Source organism: Carcharodon carcharias, chromosome 7, assembly GCF_017639515.1.
Source record: "Carcharodon carcharias isolate sCarCar2 chromosome 7, sCarCar2.pri, whole genome shotgun sequence".
Lineage (NCBI taxonomy): Eukaryota > Metazoa > Chordata > Chondrichthyes > Lamniformes > Lamnidae > Carcharodon > Carcharodon carcharias.
This window is the reverse complement of record NC_054473.1, coordinates 127,778,471-127,805,918: the sequence shown is the minus strand read 5'-3', so window position 1 is coordinate 127,805,918 and position 27,448 is coordinate 127,778,471. Positions and strand designations below refer to the sequence as shown.

Below are 27,448 nucleotides of genomic sequence, written 5' to 3'. Positions count from 1 at the left end.
CAGCTAAGCGTGCTGCAGAGTATGCAGCCAGTTAGCAGTTGTCTCACCCTGGGCTGCATGCTACAATCATGCAGATAAGCAGGCATGAAGTTTGCATGTTACCTTCCTCAAAGGGGCCAGGCCACAGGGCAGTCACGCATCACAACTTGCCCCATCACCACACCCCCACCCAATATTGGGCCTAATCAAATTTCTCCCCCTGCTGTGTCTACTGTGTCAGAATTTTACATAATTTTAAAGACCTCCATCCTCAGCCTTTTCTTTTAAAGATAAATACACCCAGCCTGTTCACCCTTTCCTCATCGAACTTATTAGCTTATTGTTCTGCATTGGATGTGCATTTATTAGCTAAACCAGGCAGCATTATTCTTGAAAGTCAGTTAAACAAAAGGCTTAGAGTGGAAGTGTCCCAGGTTTGTACTAAGTGCGGTAGCAGGCGGGAAATTGGACCTTTTAACTGCCAGCGGCTTTTCACGCTATATTGTCCCAATCCTGCCTCATTAATCAGGCATTCCGTGGAAACACGACATTTCGATGACTGTCAACTTGCCACACCTGGCACGACATTTAAAGTGTAGCTGCGCAGACACCTCTCAGTGCTTCCAGCCCAGGACTGCTGCAAAGAAGACTGGCCCCAAAACGCAAGATGACTGCAGTCCCCCGGTTTAGTGACGCATCCCCCGAGCGCCTTTTGGCGCCATGGAGGATCACTGTGATGTCCTCTACCCCAGCTCTGTCTGCAAGAGGGACAGCAATGTTATCACTCCAGCTTGGTAGGCGAGGGCAGTGGTGATCAGTGCCGATGCTGCACAGAAGAGGTTGGCCGTCCAATGCAGATAGAGAATGAAACATCTCATCTGTGACACCAGGGTAAGGTGTTAGGGGGAAATTAAAAATGCTAAAAGAGAATACAGTGAGAATCTACTTAAAAACCCCTAAAATCTCCAGGCAGACATGGCTGCTAAACATATTAAGAGTTGAAGATTACCAGATGAACATTGCACAGCCTTGAGAGTCAGACTGGAGACAAAAGTATGACATAAATTGGATTAAGTGTACTCCTCTCTCAGATAGGGAAGGGGCAGATGGTTTTAGCTTAGATATGGGAAGTTGAACAATGGACAAAGAGGGGGCTTTGATGAAACACAAACAGTCTTGAGTTGCAAGAATCTAGGTTCATGTATACATGCTTTAATCCTGATTGGATAGTATAATTAGGTATACATGCTTTAGAATAATTGCATAGCAAAATCACATGTTTATGTACTCAATAGAATAGAGATAGCATGGAACCATTGTGTCGGTTACCAGTTGGATGTATTCAAATGTACTCACATGTATTATTATAAGAAAAAGTACAAAAGTAATGAAATGTAATCAGTCTGGGAGCTGGGTCTTCATTCTTAGGAATGATTGCAACTCCTTTGCATATGCTTGAATAAAACCGGTTAAAAGGAAGGCTGAGTCTCGTGTGGTCATTGCGGGATTGGAGACTATAGGTTCTCCTCTTCACTCTAAATTCACACACTCACAAGCCCATCACACATTCACTGGTATCTCACTCACTGCCAGTTCAAGGAACATCACCACTCACTCTCTCACACACACCCTCACATTTCCATATGGCCCCATCTCCTCTGGAGACTGCCTCCTCAGCCCTCACCCTCAAGGTCACTTGCACAGATCAACTTGTGCCCCCCACACATCCTGGGAAACCCTCCTTCCCCAGTACAGCCCTCGCCCTGCAGCCTCTTCCCTTGCTTGAGACCACTTCTCCCCCTTCTAAAGCAAGCCCTAGCCCTGCAGCCATTGAAAAGCCACCCTCTTACAGCTGGTCTGGTAGGTAGAGACCAGCCCCAGAGCACCCCCCCTAAAAGTGATGTGGTACTGTCTGCGAAGCTTGATGCTGATGACTGCGACTGCTGCCTAAAGCAAGGTAGGCAAACAAACCTAGAAGTCCCGAGTGAAGTGAAGCTCGCAGGAGCACGTCGTTTATGTACAGTTGTGAAACACATTGGCATGCGATCATGCTGATGTGCTCTGATGATCCAGCACTGGGGGGATGATTCCAGCGGGCTGGGCTTATAATGATTCACAGATGTATTACAATGAAATTTCCGACATCCGACAATGGGAAACATGGCCCGCCATTGACGGATACACTGGACGATTGCAAACTGCTTTCACGATGTTGTGAAGCAGATTTTTGGCCTCCCCGTCATATTGTCCACTCATGCTGCCGAGCACGCCAATGCCAGCAGGCATGGAATATTCCACCCTCCGTCTTATTTACAATAATCCCTGCTTCAGTGCCTTTGGCTTCTCACAGCTGCTGAGTGAGTGGGTTTAATGACATGACTGAAGCACATCAATATTAAAATATTAATAAATTAGCTGCTTAGTTGTTTCCATTATGTTGATGTCAAAATCATGCAATGTGGAAGATTATTGTGTGAAAATCTCATCATTCATATTTATGGAAATGCCTTACAGCAAATCAGCTTTCAGGACTGAAATTTGATATAATTTAATGATGACAGTAGACATTTTTACTTATTACACTGCTTTGATGTCATATTAGGTGTTGCCATGGCCACGCTGGTACTTTTAACATGAATGCTGCCCTTTCTGTCGACGCTTTAGGACATTAGGTGAGCCACCTCAGAGCGGTTAAAACAAATAATGATTCAGATTTATCTGTTTTAAAATTAAAATTTTAAGTTATAGATACTTGAACCTTTAGTTTGATAGTGTTTGAGAATTCCTATTAGAACACAGAACTATAAGCGATCAAAAGTAAAGAAGCCACATTTATGTAGGAGTCGGTTTTATTTCCCAATACAATGCTTTTTTTTAAAAGCATATTTATGTATAAGGAGTATGGTATCACTGTGGTTGTGTTATTGGACCAGTAATGCAGACACCTGGACTAATGGTCCAGACACATGGGGAATTCCAGCAGCCATGTCCGAACTCTAACAAACACAATCATTTTTGTGTGTGTCAGGCCTCACTCCAGAAACTGGGGAATTTTCACACTGATCTTCACTGTCCTCAGGGTTGCTTGGTGCCATGCTCAGATGAGCGTTGACTCCATATCAAGGCCAGCTACTCTTAACATTTCTTTGATATTCAGCTCTTCTGTCCATGGTTTTGATTAAGTCTGTGATGAAATTGATATGCATCACACATAACAGGCCCCCTGTCAGTTCTACTTCTATTAGTGATAACCCTCTCCAGGTGTCATTGTTATCTGAATTAATAATTAATTAATTATTCTAAAGGGGAAAAAAGAAATACTTGTACTCATATATAGCACCTTTCTTGGCCTCAGGATGCTCCAAATCGCTTTACAGCCCATGGAGTATTTTTGATGTGTAGTCACTGTTGTAATGCAGGGAATGTGGTAGTATATTCACAACAAAAACAGAATTACCTGGAAAAACTCAGCAGGTCTGGCAGCATCGGCGGAGAAGAAAAGAGTTGACGTTTCGAGTCCTCATGACCCTTCGACAGAACTTGAGTTCGAGTCCAAGAAAGAGTTGAAATATAAGCTGGTTTAAGGTGTGTGTGTGGGGGGCGGAGAGAGAGAGAGACAGAGAGGTGGGGGGGGCGTGGTTGTAGGGACAAACAAGCAGTGATAGAAGCAGATCATCAAAAGATGTCAACGACAATAGTACAATAGAACACATAGGTGTTAAAGTTAAAGTTGGTGATATTATCTAAACGAATGTGCTAATTAAGAATGGATGGTAGGGCACTCAAGGTATAACTCTAGTGGGGTTTTTTAAAATTTTTTTTTATATTTTTTTAAAAATTTTTTTATATAATGGAAATAGGTGGGAAAAGGAAAATCTTTATAATTTATTGGAAAAAAAAGGAAGAGGGAAACAGAAAGGGGGTGGGGATGGGGGAGGGAGCTCACGACCTAAAGTTGAATTCAATATTCAGTCCGGAAGGCTGTAAAGTCCCTATTCGGAAGATGAGGTGTTGTTCCTCCAGTTTGCGTTGGGCTTCACTGGAACTATGCAGCAAGCCAAGGACAGACATGTGGGCAAGAGAGCAGGGTGGAGTGTTAAAATAGTACTATATAGTAGTATAATAGTAGTATATTCACATTGAGCAAGGTCCCACAAACAGCAATTAAATAAATGGCCAGGTCATTTGCTGCAGATGTTAGTGGATAAATGTTGGTTAGAACAAAGGGAGAAGTCCCCAATTTTTCCACAAAGGTATGCATCCACCTCAGAGCAGACGAGGCCTTAGTTTAATGTCTCATCTAAAAGACAGTACCTCCAACAATACAGCACTCCCACAGTATTGCGCAGAAGTGCCAGACTAGATTATGTCCACAAGCATCCAGAATGGAGCTTCAGCCTACAACCTTCTGAATTAGAGATGAGAGCACTATCATACAACTAAACCAAACACTAATGCTGTTTTAATGTACTAGCCATAACTATTTCTCACCACCTTCAATCACTATATGTAATCCCTTCTCCAGTTTATAATTGAGCTCATTGCCTAAACATTAAATCCTCTCTTCCTATTCTACATAGGATAACTTAAGAAAGCTGTGGGACTTCAAAAATGGCAGGAACATCAAATGATATGGGAACTCTGCATGAGTCATTTAGAAAGTTTGCAATGCATGGGGACACCAGCTCAAGTGGCAACGAAATGAATGGGAAGAACTGGTCCAAAATCTGCAAAGATTGCAAAGTCATTGATGGCAAAACAGTCACTTCAACTGACATAGACATTCTCTTTTCAAAAGTAAAGTAGGTACCAGGTATTGACCAGCAATATGATTTTCTCTAATTTATGCCTTCCAAAAAAAATAATGTTGTAAGCCAGTTCAGTGATCCAGGTCATTGATGTAGCTAGGCACCGGCCATGAAATGGTATTACAGAATCATGATTTTTCACACTGCAAATTCCCAATCTCAGCAAGGCTATCGGGAAGATAATGATTACTGTTCTATCCTCATCCAGATCAGCGAGCATATTGATGAAAGGAATACAGTAACAATCTAATTCACAGGGGTTATGTCCAATCATTTTTAAAAATTCTTCCAAGAGATGTGGGCATTGCTGACAAAGTCAGTATTCATTTTCCATCCCTAATTGCCCTTGCGATGATGATGGCGAGCTGCCTTCTTGATCTGCATGTGGTGAAGGTACTGGCACAGTGCTATTTCATAGGAAGTTCCAGGATTTTGATCCAGTGATGATGAAGGAATGGCAATATATTGCCAAGTCAGAATGTGTGACTTAGAGGAAAACTTGCAGATGGTAGTGTTCCCATGTTTCTTCTGCCCTTGTCCTTCTGGGTGGTAGTGGTCATGAGTTTAGGAGGTACTGTAGAAGGAGCCTTGGTGAGTTACTGCAGTGCATCTTGTCTATAGTACACACTTTAGAGTGCAGCAGTGATGGAGGGAGTGAATATTTAAGATGCCAATCAAGTGGGCTGCCTTTTCCTGGATGGTGTCGGGCTTATTGAGTGTTGTTGAAGCTGCAGTGGCCTAAACAAGTGGAGAGTATTTCATCACACTCCTGACTTGTGCCTCATAGATGGTGGAAAGACTTTGGGGAGTCAGGAGGTGAGCCACTTGCTGCAGAATATCTGAGCTGAGTGACCCTGGCGCACCTCAGGGAGTAGGTTGTTGCTGAGTAAGTGCCGCTTGATAGCACTGTCAATGACATTTTCCATCATTTTACTGGTGATCGAGAATAGATTGATGAGGCAGTAATTGGCCAGATTGGATTTATCTTGCTTTTAGTGGACAGGACATACCTTGACTATTTTTCACATTGCCAGCTAGATGCTAGCATTGTAGCTGTACTGAAACAGCTTGGTTAGGGGTGCAGCTAGTTCTGGAGCACCAGCCTTCAGTACTATTATCTGGAAGCTGTCAGGGCCCATTGCCTTTGCAGTTTCCAGTGTCTTTAGCCATTTTTTGATAACATATGGAGTGAATTGAATTGGTTGAAGGCTGGCATCTATGATGCTAGGTACCTCAAGAGGAGGCCAAGTTGGATCTTCCACTTGGCACTTCTGGCTGAAGATGTTCAAATGTATCATCAGCCTTGACTTTTGCACTGATGTGCTTGGCTCCCCCATCATTGAGGATGGGGATATTTATGGAGCCTCTTCCTCCTGTTAGTTGTTTAATTGTCCACCACTATTCATGACTGGATGTGGCAGGACTGCAGAGTTTAGGTCTGATCTGTTGGTTGTGGGATTGCTTAGCTCTCTCAATCTGTCTGTTTATTGTTTCGCAGGTGGCTGTACCCAAATAGCAATGAAATTGAGCAAGATTATTGCAACAAATAAATGTTTCAGAAACATGTTAGAAAAAGAATGTTTTCAAATGTGGAACATGGGGATAATTGAATGTCATTGGAAATGCATTATTTCAGTATCGGCTGGCACAGCATTGCTTGCCAAGCTCCTCTGTGCCAGCTCAGTAGGTGAACCAGCTGCCAGTGGCCTGGTTGGGCCTTTTGGTTGAAGGAGTCAAATGATGGCAAACTTTGGATGACAAATTGCCGAGAGGTTATCCAAGTACTGCTGGGGAAGGTTAAAACTAATCTGGCAGGGGGTGGGAAATCTGAAATAGTGGAAAGGAGCAGAAATGAAATCAGAGGACAGAGGGTTACTAAATAACAGTAAAATTAGAAATCCCCCAAAATTTGCAGGAACCTGGATAATAGTAAACATGATGAAGGAGGCGTTAAATTATGCATGTCTATGTAGTATAATTAATATGTTGGTGAGCTGCACAAATTGCTACATGGGATTATGAAATCTTTGCATTAATAGAGAGATGGCTCAAACAAAAGCAGGAGTGGGTTCTTTATATTCCTGGTTACCAAGTAATCATAGAGAAGGCAAAAAAGGAAGGGGCTTGGCAGCATTTATTAAGGACAATATATGGATGGCATTGAGGAATGGGGAGGGGGGGGGTGCGGCTTTTACACTGTAGAGGGATTTTTATAGAGCTCCAAAGAGCGAGATGGATGAGCAAATTTGTTGGCAAATTGAGTAAAGGTCGCGTGTCCTTTATCCATAAATCAGAAAACTAAACACATCCAAAAATCACATTTTTTGAATCTTATCGACCTTTAGCATGGGAGGTCCCTGACCCGAGCCGACACAACCTGGGCAAACACGTACCTCACCAGCCTTTACCATGGGAAATCTTGTTATTTGTCTTAACTTGTGCCCAGCTGCTTCTGACCCAAACCCTATCATGCCAACTTGGTTCAACCAAGAAAATGCTGCCCCTTGGGAAAGTAACGATATCTGATCTAAATGGAATCAGCAAGTCTTTGGAGGTAAAGGTATAAGTGTCAAGTCTGGTCTGCCAGAGGCTGTTTTCCCTTGCTTCGCAAACTGCTTAAAGTACCACTGAGGGACAGAAAACTTATTCTCCAACTCCTCATTACTAGCTAGATTTCCACAAGTCACTACTTATTCATCCTAATAATACTCAATACGCTACTCAATCCGAAAACCAAAAGTATCTAAATACCGAAATCAGCTCCAAGGGTTTTGGATAAAGGATACTCAACCTGTAGTGATATTTTAATTACCCTAATATAGAAAAACAAATTGCTGAAGATAAGGAAGGAGAGGAATTTCTGATGTGCCTACAGAGCTTTCTTGTTCAATCTGTCTCCAGTCCAACAAGGTAGGAAATGGTATTAAGTCTGGTTCTAAGAAATGAAGTAGGACAAGTGGAGTGCGCAAGTAGGAGATCATCTAGTTAACAGTGACCACAATATAATTCAGTTTTAAGTAATAATGGAAAGAGATCAGAAAATATTGAAGGTAAAAATGTTCAAATGGGAAAGAGCTAACAAGGGAGCAAATACAAGTAGACTGGAAAAGGCGATTGCAGGGTAAAGCAGGACTAGTGCAATAGAAGGCTTTCTGAGAAGAGATAGTTGAGGTACAAATTAAGCAGATCCCTTTGAAGGGAAAAGGTTAGCACAGCCAAAGTTAATGCCCTCTGCATGACAAGAAAAATAATATTAAAATTGAACAGACAAATGGTGCTTAATACAAAATGTCTGTCACAAGGGTCAGTTAATAAGCAAGAAAACTATGGAAAGTAAGGGAGGGAATTGAAAAAACTAAAATGGGAGGAATAGAGAGATTATTAAAAAATTGGAAGAAACAACACATTGAACCCTAAAATATTTTATAAACATAGAAAATATAAGAAGTTAGCTATTGAAAAAGTTGGGAATTTTCATGTGGAAGCTGAAGACATGGCTAAACAAAGTACGTGTGTGAGTACTTTGCATTGTTACGACTGGCCCCAGGGTGAGGTTCCCTCAATTTGTTATGATCCCAGATGAGTTACCCCAAATTATTATACTCCCTGGTGAGGAGGGATGAAGTGGCTCCCCTTCTTTGTTCAACCCCCTCAGTTGGTCGCAACAACATCAATTTAAAAAGGATCCCTTCCCTCGTGGATCCTTTTCTCAGTCCAAATGTATTTATGTTTTAAAAGGAGCCAACTTAACCATGTTTTATTGAGTTAAAGAGAGAGTGAGTTTATTAATTACTAAAAGACGAGAAAAAATAATGAAACACAGCACACAGGCTAGAAATGAGAAGTGAATCCAGAAATAAAAGTTAAAGAGATATATAAATCAGTCTTTGGCTGGTCCGTGAGGAGTAGACGGTGAAATGTTGCAGCCATTAAGTTGGATGATTCCGGTAGAGCAGAATTTGGCAATTGAGCAGTTGGTTTGGAGTTTCTTGGTTCTGCAGGTTAGCTGAAAGGAGTTGTCCTGTTTCATTTTTGATTGTGGCTTTGTTGACTTGTGACTTGCTTCCAGCAATCAGAGAAAGTTTTTCTTTACCTGCAAGCGCAGGGAAGCCTAGATAATGTTCTTCAGCTGTGACCTACACAGCATATCCCCGCACACCAGGCCATGAACACCAAAGCTAGCGCACAGAGGCTAGGATTGCAGATGGCTTTTAACCCTTTCTCTTGTGTATTCCTGGAAGAGAAAAAAAAACATGTCTTTCACCCAGATCTGCTTTCTTTTCAACTAATATCATGTCCACAGTCTGAGATATAACTCACAGGAGATGTTTCTACTGAGATGGTAATCAGCCTTCATTATCTCTGCAACCACAGGAGATTACACTTTAATTTTTGGCATCACATCTTTTCCTTTGACATGTTTCTGTCTGAAATATGCTTTCACATCTTTTAAGGTGCGACATCCCGTTCTCTGGACTAGTTGGTTGAGTGTAATCCACAAAGGAATTTTCCAGCAAGTGGTTACTTTATAACCCCAGCCAGCTTTTGCTTGTAGGTCTTCTTTTTAAAAACATGTCTTACTTAAAAGTTCAATATGTTCATAAGTAATTCGTGGCTATGATCCCGTATTCATGACAGCATCCATCTTCACAAAGGAAGAAGATGATATGAAGGTAACACTAAAAGAGAAGAGAGATGATGTGGACAGGGTAGTGAAAGATAAGGAAAACATACTAGAAAGCTTAGCATTAGTGAAAACTGGTAAGCCACCTGGTCCAGATGGAATGCATCCCACATTGGTGAAAGAGGCAAAAGTAGAAATAACAGAGGCATTGCTCACAATCTTTTAGTACTTATTGGATACAGTAGAGACGGAGGATTGGAGGGTTTCTATTGTTATACCAATATTTAAGAAAGTAAATTAGGATAAACCCGGCAAGTACAAGCCAGTCAGCCTATCATCAATGGTGGGGAAATTATTGGAATCCATTATCTGGAAAAAGTGAATTTTCATTTATTAAGGAATGGGTTAGTCAAGGAGAGCCAAGGTGGATTTGTTAAGACAAATCATGTCTGACTGATTTAATTTGAGGCAAAAGGAAGGGAGGAAATTAAAACAATCACAATCGCTAGAGAACAAGTACTGGGAAAACCAATGGGACTAAAGATTGACAAGTCCCCTGGACCTGATGGCCTGCATTCTCTAGGGTCTTAAAAGAAATGACTGCAGAGATAGTGGATGCATTTATTGTAATCTTCCAAAATTCCCTAGATTCTGGAAAGGTCCCGGAGGATTTTAAAACTGCAAATGTAACACTATTATTCAAGAAGGGAGGGAGTCAGAAAGCAGGAAACTATAGGCAATTAGTCTAACATCTATCATTGGGAAAATGCTCAATCCATGATTAAGAAAGTAGTAGCAGGATATTTAGAAAATCATAAATCAATCAAGCAGAAAGGGAACTCGTATTTAAATTTATTGGAATTCTTTGAGAATGTAACAAGCAGGGCGGATAAAGGAGAACCAGCAAGTGTAGTGTGTTTGGATTTAGAAAAGGCATGAAATAAGTACCACATAAAATGTTATTACACAAGATAAGAGCTCAAGGTGTTGGAGGTGATATGTTAGCATGAATAAAGGATTGACAAACTAACAGGAAACACATTTAGGATAAATGGATCATTTTCAATTTGGCAAACTGTAACCAGTGAAGTGCCACAGGGATCAGTGCTGGGGCCTCAACTATTTATGATCTGTATTAATGCCTTGAATGAAGGCACTGACTATACTGTAGCCAAATTTTCAGATGATACAAAGATAGATAGGGAAGCAAGTTTTGTGGAGGATGCAAAGGGATTTAAATAGGATAAGTGAGTGGATGAAAATTTGGTGGATGGAATATAATGTGGGAAAATGTGAGGTTGTCCACTTTGGCAGGAGGAATAGAAAAGCAGAATATTGCTTAAATGGTGAAAGACTGCAGAATGCTACATTACAGAGGAATCTTGGTGTCCCTGTATATTAATTACAAAAAGTTAGCATGCAGGTACACAAAGTAATTAGAAAATTATCAAATGGAATGTGGGTCTTTATTGTTGAGTAGATAAGTAGGGAAGTCTTGCTACAACTGAAGAGGGCATTGGTGAAACTGCATCTGAGTACTTGGTACAGTTTTGGTCTCCATAACTAAAGGAAGGATATACTTCAGTAGGGACTAAAGATCATTTTAAGTAATTTATATTTGTATTTGTGGGTGTTAGGAATAAGCTATAGCTTTAAGTTTAAGCTTTAGCTTTAAGTTTAAGTTTAATTTATATTTCATATGTATGTGTTAAGAAAGGGGAAAAACCTGGGTTTTCATTTCACTTTAGAATGTTGCCTGCAAGTCTGTGGGTTTGTTTGTGGATTGCGTTTTAATGAGATTTTACGACTCTTGAAGTAGAGAGCTGTATTTCAAGGGGGGTTAGTGGTTTATGGAAGTTAAAGCAAAGTAGGAAAAACTGTGCTGTTGCCTAGTAACAGGAGACCTACAGAGAGATAGAGGGAAGCAGAAAAGCAGTTTGAGTTCAGTTGGTCTGTGGATACCACAGAGTGAGGAAGCTGGACAGGAGAGGGAACAGCAGAGAGCAGATTTCCCAAAAGAACAGAAGAAAATCCCAGAAACTAGGGAGTGAGAACAAAAGAAAGTCCAAAGAAAACAGTTAAGTCAAGGAACAAGAACAGGAATTAGGAGCAGTTCCTGTTCAGTGGAAGTGAAAGTAGGGAATAGAGGGTAAAGCTCTGAATTAAAGAGAGAAAGCTCCAAGAAGCAGACCTGAAGCAAAATATGCTTGTGAGAAGCCAGAGATCTGAGGAGATAGCCAAAGTTGGGTGACACCTTACCACAGGCCTGTGAAGAAGTGCTGTTCTGTTGGCACGGCTGAGTATCTGAGAGAGTGTATGGAAGACAAAGCTTGAATACATATGGCAATCCAGGGGAAAGGAACATCAGAAGGAGAGGTTGAAATCCTGGAGGTGGACCCTTGTTGAAGATGACCAAGTGAAAGCGTAGCTTGGTAGAAAATTCCAAGGTGAGTACTTTGAGAGTGGAGATTGGAAACCCTTGTGTGAAAGATGGAGTTCCATGAGACCAGTTGGCTCACGGTATGACAAATGCCTGGGGGAGTTGTTGAGAGATCCATTGCATCTGTTTGAGATGTCATCCTTCACTTGGTTTCAGAGCGTGGTGTGCCTGACCACAGGTCACCTATTGATTTACATGGACTGTATACTTGTTGTGAACATTAGATTATAAGATAGATTTTTTTGTAACTTGTGTTATCCTTACAAATCTGTATATATCTGTAAAGGTACAGTTGTGGATAAAGGAGAAGTGCAATATAGTTCAACTTTTCCTTGTTTATTAAATGTTTTATTCTTCTGTTAAAAGTACATCAGCAGACTCCCTTCAGTAGCCACCCTCCACATTTCTAAACAAAAAGTAAAAGTTAGGATCTATCAAGACAGGTTCTACCCCAGGATCTGACTTGTCCAGTAGTAGTATCACCTGGGATCATAACAACTCCTACATTTTCAGTTGGTCACAGATCCCTGATGTCGTCCAGGGTCCACGGAGGCTGCAGGGTTGGCTCCTCAGGGACAAGGGTTACCCGCAGAGGACGTGGATGATGATACCTGTGTGGTGGCCTCAGACTGCAGCAAAGCAAAGGTATAACGAGGTCCAGGCAACAACTCACAACTTGGTGGAGCAAACTGCCGGGATGCTGAAAATGAGGTTCCAATGCCTGGACCTGGAGTCCTGTAATATAGTCCATAGAGGGTGTCACACCTTGGTGTTGCCATTGTGCCCTTTACAGCCTGGCGCTGCAACAGGGTGAGGAGATGCAGGAGCTGGAGGTCTCTTCCAATGAGGAGCACATCGATGGGGATGAGGGTGAGGAGGTCCTTGAAGGAGACAATGACAGCGATGAAGCCCTCACACTGGCCAGAGGAGGCAGGTGCGTTCAGGAGGTCTTCATAGGTGCTAGATTTGTGGAGGATGATAACATGTCAGGAGACACCATGGATCCTCACACTACATCTATGAACGTTTGACTTCAGTCTAGCTTATAGCAGTGTATATACCCTCTGTGATAATGCTCTTGTCATGGAGACGCACTGGAGGCCTCAATAGTTGCTAGATTCCAGGAGGATGATGAGGACATGCAATGAGGACATTCCATAGATCTTCACTTAGCCTCTGAGAATGTCTGACTCCTGTCTGGCTGAGGGCAGTTCACTTGCAATCTGTGATCAGGTCATATCATAGAGGTGCAGCCATGAAACTCTAGGAGCATCTGATCCTTTGTCCGTCTTCAGCACTTGACTCCTTCAGGAACACAGCATCACTAGTTGCAGATGCTGAAGAGATGGGGGGCCAGCCCCACCTTAAAGGTGCTGAGAGCACACAGAGAGAATGACGGAACTCTGTGATGCCTGCCCACAACATTCTGGCAACAATGAGCAGCACCATCGAGGTGCAGGCATCATTAATGTGTCTAGGGAGTGTGAGGCCAGCCATCACTTTGGTCTGAAGGCTGCACAAAACACAGGGAAGAGGCCCTGGACTGAGGAACCAAGGTTTCACATCTGAGTGACACGAATATTGCTCATCAGAACAAGGAGCCATAGGCAAAGAGACATTCTCGGGCGTTTATTGACAATAGTGAACAGTATGTACAAATGATTAACTCCCATGCGTGGTCTATGCAACTACATCTTCTTAACTTTCCTAACTCTGCAGCTACGTCATGATGTCCCCCAGACATCCACAGCGGAGGTGGAGGCAACCTGCTGACTGTGATGCCCTGTCTGTGATGACCTTGGCGGATGTCGTCTGGAGGGCCAAGACTTGGAGAGCCCCGGCCTGCATTCAGGGTCCTGCTGTGCAGCAGTGGTGCCCTCCTTGGTCTGTGGAGCTGGAGCTACTGAGGTCACAGGAAGAGGGGATTGGGATGGGGCAGATATTCCCAGAGTCACCTTGACGGATGGCCCCCATGGGTTGCCACCTGCTGACACTCCTCCCTATGGGTGCCCGAGGGCCCCTGGCTGACTCCTTGAGGAGAAGGGGTAGCTGAAGTGACATCAAGCTATCCTGCACCCCTCTCTTGTACACACTGTTGGAGGCCAACTATGGCATCAGCAATGGAGTTCCATCCACGCAGCAGTGCAGGAGTGACATCCTGGACCATGGCCTCCATGGCGGGCACCATCCTAACAGTGCTGGCCTCAGTATGTTGGCATGCCGGCGCTATCACCTCAGCCTGAAGGCGGACAGGCTCCTCCATCGTGCCTTGCAATCTGAGGAGTGCAGCGGACATCCCTTCCTGATGTTCCCTAGCTTGCATTCACAGTTCCAGCACCTGTGGCATGACTGAGTCCAGAGGCTCATCATCTGACTTGGACTCAGCAGATTTCTGGACGCTAGCAGTTCTCCAAGGACACCTAGGAAGTCCCTGCCTCTGCCTGCTGTGGATCAGACAGTGCGATGTGCTCACCAGATTGTGATCCCGGGGTTACTCTAAAGCTAGGTCCCACCGTGGTGTGTGCCTCTGCGTTGGTGGAGGGTGTGAGTAAGCGCTGTGATGGGACTTCAAGGAGGGTGCCTTCAGATTCCTCTTCAGAGGTTTCTTCGGGTCTTGATTGGAGGCCCTGGGTCATGGACTCCATTGGCTGTTTGGCAGATGAGCCTGTAGAAGCAGTGGCCTATGAAACCGGACACATCAATCATAGCATGGTTGTCTGATGGATGTTGCACTGCTGGAACCTCACTTGGTAGAGCACCACCGACCTCATTGTCAGCACAGGAACAGTCCAGATCCTCACCGGCCAGCTGGATGGCTCTGTTTTCAAAGTCCGTGAGGACTTTGATTTCAGGTATTCCTCTACCAGTCTGTGACCTTTTCCTCTTGTTGTGTGCCAGCTTGTCTTGCATGAAAAGAGATGGAGAGAGTGTAAGCAGCATGCCTGCCAGACCAGATGATAAGTATGCCTGTGGCATGTGTGGGTGATGAGTGGTCCCACGGATGGGATGAGGACAATGAAGGTGTGTATAAGAGAATGAATGGTGATGTCCAGTGAACTAACAGTGAGTGAGGGCCCTGTGAATGTGTGGTGGGCTTGTGAATGTGTGAGTTGAGAGTGGCTTACCCTGGCAGAACAAAGAGATCATTCATCCTCTTACGGCACTGGATCGCTGTCCTCTTTTGCAGGGCGTTGGTGCTGACCACTGCCACCGCCTCCCGGGCCAGATTGGCAATGTAGCTGCCTATCCTGAGGCCTGAGCAAGGGTAGAAGACATCACAGCAGGCCTCCACAGCATCCAAAGGAACTAGAGGGATACATCATTGAACCTGAGGGCTGCAGTCTTTTTGCCTTTCCGGGCCATGACTTCAGAGCAGCAGTCTTGGGCTGGGAGCGATTGCACTTTAAATGTGGCGCCCGGTGTGATGAAGCGCCGAGGTGATGGCATGGCAGGTGAATAAGAGTCTGCCCACCATGGAAATGGTGTGTTTCCCGGGAATGCATAACTAATGCGGTGGGCTTGGGAGGATATGGTGTGAGAAGCCGCCATTGCGGCTTTACCAACATTTTGACGACATTTTACCCACCTGCTACCACACTTAGTGCAAATCTGGGATGATTCCATCCAATGGCTAAAATAAACCACAGATTGAAACCAAAGGGAGATCAAATGACCTACCTCTTGGGTGTAAAATTTACTCAATTTGAACTGCCATAAGGACAAAAGGGCAATAGCCTTACCTACCACCCCCCACCACTGCAACTCTCTCTCCTCTGGAACCTCTCTTAACAAAGCTGAGCCCTGCTTGTGGTTTGAAAACCCACCAGAAGACCTCATTGCTGCAAACCAAAAGTTCTTAAAGGATGATTCTAACACAACATCACTGTCTTTAAGAGAAAACAGAATGAACCACAACTGCAGGACAACTGCTTCAGTGAGAAACCAAAGTAGCAAATGGTGGGGGGGGGGGGGGGGGTTGTCGCTGCACTAGCAACCCAACAGCCCAAGCTATTACTCTGAGCACACAGGTTCAAGTCCCATAGCAGCCAGTAGAATTTAAGTTCAATTAATAAAAATCTGGAATTAAAAAGCTACTGTCAGTAATGGTGGCCAGGAAACCATTGTTAATTGTTGTAAAAACACACCTGGTTCACTAATGTCCTCCAGGGAAGGAAATCTGCCACCCTCACCTGATCTCACATGTGACTCCAGACCCACAGCAATGTGGTTGACTTTTAACTGCCCTCTGAAATTGCTGAGCATGCCACTCGGTTCAAAGGCGAAAAGAGATGGATAATGAGCGATGGGCAACAAATGCTGGCCTTCTCATCGATGCCCACGTTCCATAACATTTTTTTTAAGAACAGCAGCCAACGAGGAAAGTGACTCTCTAGCTGTGAACAAGCATTCAGACAATCCCTGGATAATCTTTCTGACTTTACCTTCTATACTTGGCCAAGTTTTAACATCTGATATTCTGTAAGGTTTTTATTTCTTTTTGTGCATACCTGGGGAAGTTGTGTTTTTTTTGCATTGGTGGGAAGTTGGACATGTTTGTACATTTGAAACCTTTTTGTTAAAAAATTCTGTATTATTACCTGAGTGAGTTTTAGTAACAAAACTAACTCCTTACTTGTTAACTCAAGGAATCGGCCAGCTTAATTCCTACACTGGGTTACACACAGTTAAGTACATATTGAATTGGCAATATCAAATTTCGTCTAAATATGAATTCTGTTATAAACAACCCAGGAGTGGGACTAAGAGGAGTCAGCTCACCCCTCCTAAACTGGTCATAATAAAATGTATAAAATAGCAAGTCAAAAGGATTAACTTGATTAATACTTTATATTAAACTGTGAGGGTAGAACAAGGGGTGACAGGTTCTGACTAATTAAAGGTAATTTTAGGAGTAACATAAGGAAATCTTTCAAAAAGAAAGTAAGCAACATTTGTAATGCCTTTACAGCACTGCTTGTGGGCCAGGAGGAACAGAAGGGATTCCTCCAGGCCCAACAAGGTACCAATGAAAGCACTCTGCAATCTACCTGCTCTTTCCTCTCAATCAGGCCCCAAGCCCCATGATTGGAACTCTTGGACCCTTCCCCATAATCCATCACAGCTAGACCCACTTGCTCTTAACTAGGCTCAGGTGCAGCCTTGTGCTTGTAGGATTTCCTGCCCACTAGACCCTGTTCAGCCTACTTGTGGCCTGAAAACTAAGAAAGAAAAAAGAAAGACACCCTGTAGTTAAAATCTACAGGATGTTCAGGAAAGCCATAATTCAGGAATTCCCAAATCTCAAAACAGCATCCCAGCATGGAACATTCCGCCAAGCTAAAATCCAGGAAACCTAAAATGTGCCACAGGTTGAGTGCTGGTGGAAAAAATAAAGCTATCCATGGGTATATTATTTAGAAACTGAATAGAGGGGTTTAATCATGTTTTAATTTCAGATCCAAGTCAGCTCGGGTAATCACCTTCGAAGAGTTTAAAATGGCTCTGGCAGAACTTGCTCCAAAAAGGTTTAAAGGCAAAAATCAAGAGGAGGCACTCGCATCAATTTATGCTCTTATTGCCGGAAGAGATCCAACTAATGCTGGAGTGACGGTAAGCATGCTGAACCTGAATCCAAACCTTAGCTCTGGTATCCATTTTCATTAAGATTCCATCAGTTTCCTTTCTGTATCACCAGTTGTATTGAGCTGCTAAACTTTATTTTAAAATTTCTAAACTCCAAATGTCTTATCCTGATTGGAGCCAAACCAAACAAGGCAAATTCTGGTACATCTCAGTCAGACTGAGGAAGTGCTGCAGCCATCCCATCGATTATCTCACTGTATTGTCTCATAAACTTTGCATACACAAACTCAGACATACACTAACATGCACTAAATATATACACACACACAACACACACTCACACTCATCCTTATGCAGATAAACGTGCACAAACACAGCACGCTCATATATATTCAGTCTCACACATGGGGCGGGACTTTCCAATCCCACCAGTGGCAGGCATCGTTGCGGGCAGAATGAGAAAATTTGGAGAGCAGCCAAAAGCCAAATGACTTTCAACCGCTCTCCAAATTTTGCCATCCCATTCGCGATGATGTGTGCCGCTGGTGGGATCGTAAAATCCTGGCTAATGTCTCAGCTCCAGACCTTCATTGGAACCTGGTACATGGTATTTTCATCCATCAGAGATCAGGCAGGTACAACTGGTCTGACCACGGATCTGGAACAATCACACAGCTGGGCCATGATCATGGGTACAGATCCATATAAGCTAATGCCTGCTACCTGCACAGCTTCAAGATTCCTTTCGTTAATAGCAATCAATAGTGCCATCATTATTTCACAAGCAGAAAAGCTTGATGGATAAGCTACTAGAAGAGCAAAGCTATCTATTGGCTGTGCGTTAATTGTATATTAATTGTGTTTAATTATATGCAAGTGGTGGGCGTTAACTGGGGTTTCATGTGAGCTCAATAAAGAAACATTTATTGAAACTGTGATGTGGTTGTTAGGAGACATACGCTTGTAATGTTTAACTCTGTAACTAAGTGTCAGAGTGAGCAACGACTGGTTCCAGTATTTTTCTTTACCAACTGGCTTTCTGGAAAATAACACTATGGCCCATGATAAATTTGAGATACCCTCCAACCTCCATTTGCTCCTGTGCACTGTGCAAATGATTCACCAAATGCTCCTGTCTTATCACTGAATCCTCTGGAGTGTTTTGCTGCTGTGTAAGTATGAGATTCCGGGTGCCATGAGATGTTTGGTACAGACTATGGGCTCTGCCAAATCCTTTTGTTTGGCAACCTAGGGATTCAAAGAATGTATTCTAGAAAGTTGCCAACAAGACAACCCTTGAAGCAGAGTTTAAGTGGCAAGGTATTCCCGTGTGTTATGCTGAGATACCATGTATGCCTTTGTGAGATATTGAAAATGAGTAAGTAGATAGTGCAATTAGAGAAAAAGGATGACATGAATATGAGTTTGGGGAGTCTCCTGACTTCACCTCCACTACCCCCGCCCCCCAGCTCATTTCCTTCATTGTGTATGTGCTCAGAATTTCAAGGGCCCTCTCCTCATAAAGATTCAGAAATCTTAGGTCAAGTGAACTCCCTCCAGTCTGCCTGTTATGGACGGCCTTGTCCTGCAAGTTAATTTTAAAAAGTACTTATGTTGGAATGATGAATATGAAACAAGGTATGTGTCACCCAGTATCCAGCCCTAGCAACTACCTAACGTGAATCCCAGAATATGCTGCATGCACACACCTTGACATGATTGGTGCTCTTTAGGTTGCCATATTTAATGGTACACAGGCCAAATACATTGGCACAACAGCCCTTGACATCAAGGCAGCATTGATCAAGTGTGGCATCAAGGAGCCCTAGCAGATGGTACACAGGCCAAATACATTGACACAACAGCAAAATAGAATGCTCCACAAAAACATGGGCCTATCTGTATATTTGAAAAGTAGGTAAACAATAGGCAGATTGTTATGCATTGATCCTTGGTGATATTCAACCAAGCGCTCAAAGAAGAGCTATTAACACACATTGTGTGCAAGATAACAAAAATAGGAAAAGTGTGGGCGTACTTACCTGCCAGCTTGAGAAATGTATCATGTAGATGATACGCACAACTGCCACTGTACTTTGGTAGTGGAGGGAGTGAATGTTTAAGTGCTGGATGGATTGCTGATCAAGCGGCTGCTTTGTGCTTGATGGTATCAAGCTTCATGAGTGTTGTTGATGCAGCAGATAGAGTTCCCAGCCTCTGATCTGTTCTTGGAACCACAGTATTTATATGGCTGGTCCAGTTTAGTTTCTGGTCAATTTCAACTCCCAGGATATTGGAGGAATCAGCCATGGTAATGCCATTGAATTCAATGGGAGATGTTTAGATTCTCCTTTGTAGGAGATGGTCATTGACTGGCACAGTGTGGTGTGAATGTTTCTTGTCACTCATCAGACCAAGCCTGCACGTTGTCCCGTTCTTGCTATATGTGAGCACGGACTGCTTCTGTATCTTGAGAGTTGCAAATGGAGCTGGACATTGTTCGATTTATCAGTGAAGGATCCCATTTCTGACTTTATGAGGGAGGGAAAGTCTTTGATGAGGCAGCTGAAGATGACTGGGCCTGGGACACTACTCCAAAGAACTCTTGCAGCGATGTCAAGGGGCTGATATGATTGGCCTCCAACAACCACAAACATCTTCCTTTGTGTGACTTATGACCACAACCAGTGGAGAGATTTCCCCCTTGATTCCCATTGACTTCAATTCTGCTAGGGCCACACTTGATCAAATGCTGCCTTGATGTCAAGGGCAGTCACTCTCACCTCACCTCTGGAATTCAGATTTTTTTTGTCCTTGTTCAGACCAATGCTGTAACGAGGTCTGGAGCTGCGTGGCCCTGATGGAACCCAAAATGAGCTTTGGTAAACTGGTCATTGTTGGGTAAGTGGCACACTATAGCACTATAAATGACACCTTCCATCGCAGATGATTGAGGGTAGACTGATGGGGCAGCAATTGGTCAAATTGGATTTGTCCTGTTGCAACCACATTGTTGTGGGTCTGGAGTCACATGTAGGCCAGATTGGGTAGAGAAGGACATTAGCAAACCAGGTGGATTTTTATGACAATAAGGTAGTTTCATGATCATTATAAAGTCTAGCTTTTTATTCCAAATTTATTAATTAATTACAGTTGAACTCTGGATTACAAGTCCAGTAACATTATCACAATGTTACCTTCCCCTCCAAATATTTCCCTAAATTTGCACATCTTTCAAAATTTTATCAGATTCCATTTGAAGGTGCAGTCATAAGTTTACCATGATCATTTTGTGTTGTCATTGTAATAAACTCAAATACATAGCTTTGGAGTTTGAGAACTCCAGTTCCTGACGGGTCTTGGGCCTTCTGCACATGTGCTGGCTGGGAAATGGCCACACATGCGCAGTTCATGTCTTTTATGTTCTTTAGGCTGGGAACCAGCCCTGCATGCCTGCTTGGAGGAAAAGGAGTGTACAGCATGAAACACAGGTCAGATGATCTGATAATGGTGCATCATGGTGCTGAGTGTGTCCCTGGGAGCAGGACATGGGAGGGGGGCAGGGAGAGATCTAAGAAGAAAGTCCCAAGAAGGGGCAAAGATAGGGGTCAGAAAACAGTCGCAGAGTCAAGTTAGATGAAAGGAACATAGCAATAGGTGCCGAGTTAAAGAGAGAGCTGCGAGGAGCAAACTTGAAGCAAAGCAGGCTTGAGAGAAGCCCTGAAGATCCGAGGGGGCAGCTGAAGATTGGTGACTTCTTACTGCTTGCTTTTTGGAGCAGTGGTGTTCAGCTTGGCACAGTTGATGATCTGAAATTGTGCTCAGAAGGTGAAATTTGAGTGTACTCAGAGGTCCAGAGAAAGGAATCTCGGAAGGCGGGATTGAAACCCTGAGAGGTGGGTCATTATTGCAGCCATCCGAGTGGGAGTGACGTTTGAAGAGAATATCAAGGCAAGTTCTTTAAATGTGGAGATTGGAAACCTTCGTGAGAAAGACAAAGTTTCAGTGAAACTGGTTGGCTTACAATGTGACAAATGTCTGGGTGGGTTGTTGAGAAATCCATGGAAATTGCTTTGGTTGCATCTGTCATTTATTTTGGAGTGTGGTGTGTCTGACCGTAGTTCACCAGTTAATTCACATGTACTGCATATGTACCTTAAATATTAGAATATAAGATAGATATTGTAAATAGTTTTATCATTCTGAATTTATATGTGTCTGCAAAGATATAGTTGGAGTGAAGGAATAGTGAATGTTTGAATCGTTTTCTTCTGTTTGTATTGAGATCTTTCCAACCTTTTTGTCTAGTGCAATATAGCTTATTTTTCATGTTTAATAAATATTTCATTACTTGTGTTAAAAGTTCATCAGCAGACTCCTGTGAATTTGTTCAGTAACTTACCTCCATAGTTTCTGAAAAATGATTAAGATCTATCAAGCCAGGTTTCACTCTGGGATCTGACTTGTCCAGTATTAACAGCTGGGATCGTGACACCAATTCCTCAATAAAAATCAGTTGTCTAGATTTGGCTATATTTATGATAGGGGAGGCGGTGGCGTAGTGGTATTGTCACTGGACTAGTAATCCAGCGACCCAGGATAACGCTCCGGGGACCTGGGTTTGAATCCCACTATGGCAGATGGTGGAATTTGAATTCAATAAAAATCTGGAATTAAAAGTCTAGTGATGACCATGAACCCATTGTTGATTGTCAAAAAAACAGCCATCTGCTTCATTAATACTCTTTAGGGAAGATCCGCGGTCCTTACCTCGTCCAGCTTACATGTGACACCAGACCCACAGCAATGTGGTTGGCTCTTAAATACTCCCCTAGCAAGCCATTCAGTTGTATCCAACCGCTGAAAAGGAATGAAGTTGGACAGGCCACCTGGTTTCTACCTAGGCACTGGAAATGACAATGGCAAACCCAGCCCTGTCAACCCTGCAAAGTCCTCCTTACTAACATCTGGGGACTTGTGTCAAAACTGGGAGAGCTGTCTCACAGACTAGTTAAGCAACAGCCTGACATAGTCATATTCATGGCATCATATCTTACAGATGATGTTCCAGGCACCACTATCACCATCCCTGGGTATGTCCTGTCCCACTGGCAGGACAGACCCAGTAGAAGTGGTACAGTGATATACAGTCGGGAGGGAATTGCCCTAGGAGCCCTCAACATTGTTTCCAGACCCCATGACATGCATCATGGGCAAGGAAACCTCCTGTGATTCCCATGTCTTGCACGCCCCTCCCCTCAGCTGATGAATCAGTGCTCCTCCATGTTGAACACCAGGAAGCACTGAGGGTGGCAAGGGTGCAGAATGTACTCTGGGTGGGGAACTTCAATGTCCATCACCAAGAGTGGCTCTGTAGCACCACTACAGACCCAGCTGGCTGAGTCCTAATTGACACAGCTGCTAGACTGGGTCTGTGGCAGGTGGTGAGGGAACCAACAAGAGGAAAAAACAAAATTGACCTCAACCTCACCAATCTGCCTGCCGTAGATGCACCTGTTCATGTCAGTATCAATAGGAGTGACCACCTTGTGGAGACCAAGTCCCATCTTCACATTGAGGATACCCTCCATTGTGTTTGTATTGTGTGGCACTACTGCCTTGCTAAATGGGATAGATTTTGAACGGATCTAGCAACTCAAAATTAGGCAACCATGAAGTGCTGTGGGCCATCAGCAGCAGCAGAACTGTACTCGACCACATCCTGTCATCCCATGGCCCAGCATATACCCCACTCTACCATTACCACCAAGACAGGGGATCAACCCTGGTTAAATGAAGAGTGCAGGAGGGCATGCCCGAAGCAACACCAGGCATACCTAAGAATGAGGTGTCAACCTGGTGAAGTTATAACACAGAACTAGTTGCATGCCAAACAGCATAAGCACAAAGTGATAGACAGAGCTAAGTGATCCCACAACCAATGGGTCAGATCTAACTTCTGCAGTCCTGCCACATCCAGTAGTGAATGGTGGTGGACAATTAAACGACTCATTGGAGGAGAGGCTCCACAAATATCCCCATCCTCAATGATGGGGGAGCCCAGCACATCAGTGCAAAAGATAAGGCTGAAGCATTCACAACGATCTTCCGCCAGAAGTGTCAAGTGGATGATCCATCTGGGCCTCCTCCGGAGCATCACAGATGCCAGCCTTCAGCCAATTCGATTCACTCCACATGATGTCTAGAAACAGCTGAAGGCTATGGATACTGTAAAGCCTATGGGCCTGAAAATATTCCAGCAATTGCACTGAAGTCTTGTACTCCAGAACTTGCCACGCCCCTAGCAAAGCTGTTCCAGTACATCTACAACACTGACATCTACTCAGCAATGTGGAAAATTGCCCAGGTATGCGTTGTACACAGAAGGCAGGATAAATCCAACCTGGCCAAATACCGCCTCATCAACCTACACTTGATCATCAGTAAAGTAATGTAAGGAGTCAGAAGTGGGGATATCCGCTGATGATTGCACAATGTTCAGCACCATTTGCAACTCCTCAGTTACTGAAGCAGTCCATATGCAAATACAGCAAGACCTGGACAATATCCTGGCTTGGGCTGACAAATGGCAAGTAACAGTCACGCCACACAAGTGTCAGACAATGACCATCTCCAACAAAGCAGAATCTAACCATTGCCCCTTGACATGCAATGGCAATACCATCACAGAATCCCCCACTATCAACATCCTGGGGGTTACCATTGACTAGAAACTGAACTGAACTAGCCACATAAATACTGTGGCGACAAGAGCAGGCTAGGAATTCAGTAGTGAGTAACTCACCTCCTGACTCCCCAAAACCTGTCCACCATCTACAAGGCACAAGTCAGAAGTGTGATGGAATAATCCCCACTTGCCTGGATGAGTGCAGCTCCAACAACACTCAAGAAGCTTGACATCATCCAGGACAAAGCAGCCCGCTTGATTGGCACCACATCCACATTCATTTCCCTACCACCGATGAACAGTGGCAACAGTGTGTACCATCTACAAGATGCACTGCAGGAACTCACCAAGTCTCCTTAGACTGCAACTTCCAAACCCACAAGCTCTACCATCTAGAAGGACAAGGGCAGCAGATAGACAGGAACACCACCACCTGGAAGTTCCCCTCGAAGTCATTCACCATCCTGACTTGGAAATATATTGCTGTTCCTTCACTGTCACTGGGTCAAAATCCTGGAACTCCCTCCCTAACAGCACTATGGGTGTACCAACACCACGAGGACTGCAGCCATTCAAGAAGGCAGCTCACCACCATCTTTTCAAGGGCAATTAGTGGCGGGCAATAAATGCTGGCCTAGCCTGTGAAGCCGACATCCTGTAAATGAACAAAAATAAAATAAAATTCCCCACCACACCACAGCACCAGTTCTGTCATCTTATTTCAAAAGCTTCTTGCATTCATATAGAAGCATCTCAGTGTAAATTGGAAGGGTCATGAGGACTCGAAACGTCAACTCTTTTCTTCTCCGCCAATGCTGCCAAACCTGCTGAGTTTTTCCAGGTAATTCTGTTTTTGTTTTTGTTTCAGTGTAAATTTGCCTTCTTTCATGTTCTGCAGTGTCAAGCCTGTTCTTGGGCTTCCATGCTGTCTGCCTCTCAGGGCTACAATGTCTGAACCCACCTGCATGTTATCTCTCCTCTGTGATCCCTCCAGCCTGGGGACCTGGTTATCTCCCAGACCTGGCTTGAGGTCTCTAGTTGAAATGGATTTCCAGTATTGCCTTAATGTTACTTGCCACTCTTTCTGTTCTTGTTCAACTAAAATTAACCCTATCCATTCTGTGTCAATGCTTTTTATTCTGATAGAACTCCTGGCTATTTATGAAGGTAATGTGTTGCAATTTCAGGTTGCCAGCCATTTATTTATATCCTCCACTTTATTTTCAAACAGTGGAAGTGTACCAGAAGATATGAAACAATCCTCACATATGTCACTTTAAGGCCTCTATGTTTATTTCCTTCCATGTTGTTTACCCCAATGCAGACTACCAACACAGATCTCTTCTGCATCCTTTTCCTCAAATACATGCTAGCTCACTATCCCAGGCTCCTTGCCTTTCTGCCACATATGGTTGCTCTAATCATTTATTTTCCTTCTTGATATGATTTGTAGTTATTAAACAGTTGAAGCCATAACATCTTATAAGAGCACAACACGTATTATTGTAAAAATGACTGACTGCAAGTCTTCTAAGTAGACCAGATATCTATTATCTTTATCTTCAAGTCTAATAAAGCATGTCATTTCTTCTTTCAGGTTGCACATAAAGGAGGTGGTGTTGAGAGACTAACAGACACCTCTAAGTACACTGGATCCCACAAGGAACGTTTTGATGAAAGTGGCAAAGGCAAAGGGCTAAGTGGCAGGGAGGACATAGCAGCAAATACAGGTTATGTGGGGAATTACAAAGGAGCTGGAACTTACGATGAAAAAGTGAGAAAATAAAGAACGCATTATGCTGCCTGAGAGGCATGTCCATTAAAGGACTCAATCACCCTTTGTTAATTTGCTCAAGATCCTCTGGCGTTTTCAATAAAACAATAAAATTACATCTGTATTTTTACTTTTAACAAACTATTTTCTGGGTAATAAGCGCAATCTAAAGCCGTAATTGTGAACAGCAATTGCCGGAAAGGTGACGGTGGTGCAAAGCTTCCTCACACACTGTATTTTTCGATTGATGCAGAACAGAAAAAACTGAAATGAGGATAATTTTGTTGTGATAATTTACAAACTTTATAAGATGATGCCCGATTCGCTCTTCTTTATATACAGAAACCATTCTGTTGTAAGGTCTAGCCTCAAGCAATTTATATACAGAGAGTTAAAATGTAAACTGCTCTGAGTACACATTATTATAGAAAACACAAAGTTAACTTTGACAGCAGTTTTTATTTAATGTTCGTTAGGGAAGATTAAGGAGCACGTTCCAGTTTACAAATCCAGTAGCAGCACAAAACATTTCCAGGTCTGGTATAGCACAGCTCCCTCTCCTCCGCCCAGTAATTGGATTGAAATCTTGCTGTGAAATACACTTCCTGTCTACAGAATATTATTTCCTCTTGTGAAGTTTTTGTCACACTTTTGCATTAGTTAGTGGGATAGAAATTCTCAGAAGAACTGAAAATTGCTCCTTTGCCCAAAATATTCTGTAAACTGTAGGTTCAGATATTGGCATTCAGGGGGAATGTTCATATCGTTTTTAACCCCCTTCACCAAACTTAGATGAATAGAACCATATCAATCACCCACAAAGACCCTTCTGAGCTTGCTTAACTTTAATTGAACAGATGCATGGGAATACAGACACCTACAAGTTCCCCTCCAAGTCACGCACCATCCTGACTTGGAACTATGGTTCCTTCACTGTCACAAGATCAAAATCCTGGAACTCCCTCCTCTATAGCACTGTGGATTCCACAGTGGACTCCAGCAGTTCAAGAAGGCAGCTCCACCACCTTCTCAAGGGCTATAAGGGATGGGCAATGCATCCCACGCCCTATGAAAGAATTTAAAAATTTAATTTGATTTGTGATATCACTTGCCAATGAGTCAGAAAGATATGATTTCAAGTTCCACACCAAAGGTTTCAGCACAAAATTTAGGCTGACACTCCAGTGCCATACTTAGGGAATGCTGTGCTGTAAGAGGTGCTGTTTTTGGATGAGACATTAAACCAGATGTAAAGATCCTACAGCACTATTTTGAATTAAACCAAAGAAGTCCTCCCAGTCTTTTTACCGATATTTATCCCTCAACCAATATATCAAAAAACAATTATCTAGTCATTACCACGTTGTCATTTAGCAGGCTTTGATGTGTGTGCAAATTGCCTGCCACATTTCTTACATTATAACAGTGACTAAATTTTGACTATAAAATGCTTTGGGGTGTCCTGAGGTCATGAAGGGTGCTATATGAATGCAAGTCTTGCATTCCTTTATTTTGACACAACAGGGACAAGTTTATTTGATCTTTTGTGTCT

The 27,448-nt window shown here is 43.2% G+C and overlaps 1 protein-coding gene across 1 annotated transcript; it reads left to right on the top strand.

The window, feature by feature from the left end:
• Positions 1–699: 699 nt before the first annotated feature.
• LOC121280046 (tubulin polymerization-promoting protein family member 3-like) lies at positions 700–25,908 on the top strand. Its single transcript, XM_041191676.1, is given in 4 exon segments — positions 700–773; positions 4,560–4,781; positions 17,308–17,461; positions 25,720–25,908. Coding segments are annotated over 4 exon segments (639 nt in total).
• The last annotated feature ends 1,540 nt before the right edge of the window (positions 25,909–27,448 follow it).